This window comes from Echinops telfairi, unplaced genomic scaffold, assembly GCF_000313985.2.
Source record: "Echinops telfairi isolate 266 unplaced genomic scaffold, ASM31398v2 ScPeMD7_2291;HRSCAF=2852, whole genome shotgun sequence".
Lineage (NCBI taxonomy): Eukaryota > Metazoa > Chordata > Mammalia > Afrosoricida > Tenrecidae > Echinops > Echinops telfairi.
In genome coordinates this window covers 36493573-36495074 of record NW_022106189.1, presented here as the reverse complement: position 1 = coordinate 36495074, position 1502 = coordinate 36493573, and the positions used below count along the sequence as shown (strand labels likewise).

General features: G+C 43.4%; 1 protein-coding gene across 1 annotated transcript in view; it reads left to right on the top strand.

Moving 5' to 3' along the window:
• GLG1 (golgi glycoprotein 1) overlaps nt 1–1502 on the top strand; it is a 124786-nt gene that overhangs the window by 100655 nt on the left and 22629 nt on the right. Inside the window, exons 10-11 of the mRNA XM_045293927.1 lie at nt 338–350; nt 974–1111. Coding sequence (XP_045149862.1) covers nt 338–350; nt 974–1111 — 151 coding nt within the window. The remainder of the gene's footprint in view (nt 1–337; nt 351–973; nt 1112–1502) is intronic.

Below are 1502 nucleotides of genomic sequence, written 5' to 3'. Positions count from 1 at the left end.
GGATTCCTACTCAAGAGACCCAAATGGAAATACATGTCATATATGGGAATTTGGTGGTGGTGGTAGTGGTGGTGATGGTGGTGGTGTTTACCATATAAGGAGCTTTTCATTATCCACCCAACCACATCCCCCAAAATAATTTGCTGTTAGGCAATTCCAACTGGTAAGAGACCAAATAGGACAGAGTAGAACTTGCCCCATAGGCTGAAATCTCTACAGCTGCAGACTATTGCAACGTTTCTCCCTGGGAGCACCTGGGTGCAAACTGTCAACCTTTGGCTTAGCAGCCAACTGTTAAGCCACTGTGTCACTTGGGCTCCTCTCATTACCTACCTAGCAAAGCCTCACAGGTGCCTCAACCCTGGGGTCTTGCTGCTTGTGACAGTAGGAATTCCCTTCTCTGGTAAATGGTAGGTGGTGTGTGGGTGTGCGCCCAGTTCATTAGGGAGGCAGTCTGTGGCTCTCAGTGACGGTTTTCTCCAGCCCTTCCCAAAAGATGGTTTTCACATACTTCACCTTTTGCTAATGCTACATAGCCCACCTAGAAATGGCTAATCCTACCTTGTAATAACTGTTGCTTCTACAGTTTCTTGCTTGTTCTTTCCGAGTTTTGATAAATATGAACTTTCTTCTGTGCTTGTAGAAAGTAGCAAATTACTTCTAAGCAAAAAAAAAAAACAAAAAACAGTTTTCAAGCAAACCTAATATGAATGGACCCTCCCAGAAAAGGATATGCTTCCTGCCATGTGTTAGAAGAAGCCAAATATATCATTGCCTTCCTAGAAATAGTGACTGTTCACCATCCTCCATTTTAGTTGTGAAGTCTTATTGTGAAAGAAACTGGAAGTTTAAAAGTGATAATTGCAAACTACAAAGTGACTTGTTCATTCCCTGGCAGCAGGTTTGCTCTTTCTGTAGTGTCCTCTTGCTTTGTTTTCCCCTTTTAAGTAAGGTGTTGTTGTTTCTCCTGTAGCTCTCGAGGGAGTGCCGAGCTGAAGTCCAGAGGATCCTGCACCAGCGGGCCATGGATGTGAAGCTGGACCCTGCCCTGCAAGACAAGTGCCTGATTGACCTGGGCAAGTGGTGTAGTGAAAAAACGGAGACCGGACAGGTGGGGACTTGCACCCCCGGCAAATACTGTGTTACTGATTTCATGTAGAGGGCAGGCTGCATGAACTCTCTCTCTCTCTTTACTTCATGGACATGATTTATCACATTCAGGGTCCTCTCTATAAGAAATTCTCAGGAATAAGTTCTCATTGTTCTGTAGGTCCGAAATAGTTGTGCTTTCCCTGGACAGCCAGTTCATTTTTGCATTAGTGCACTTTGTAATTAATTATATTCCCCTTTCTGTGTTGTGTGGTAGAAAGTCTGGTATCAAAAGACAAGGATGAGAGATTTCATTTTGTGTGCTAGTGACTCCATTTCCCTTTTCATTGACATCTTTTCCTTTTCCTTCCTCTTTTCTTACTTGTTTTAGTTTATTTTATCTTGCCTTCCCA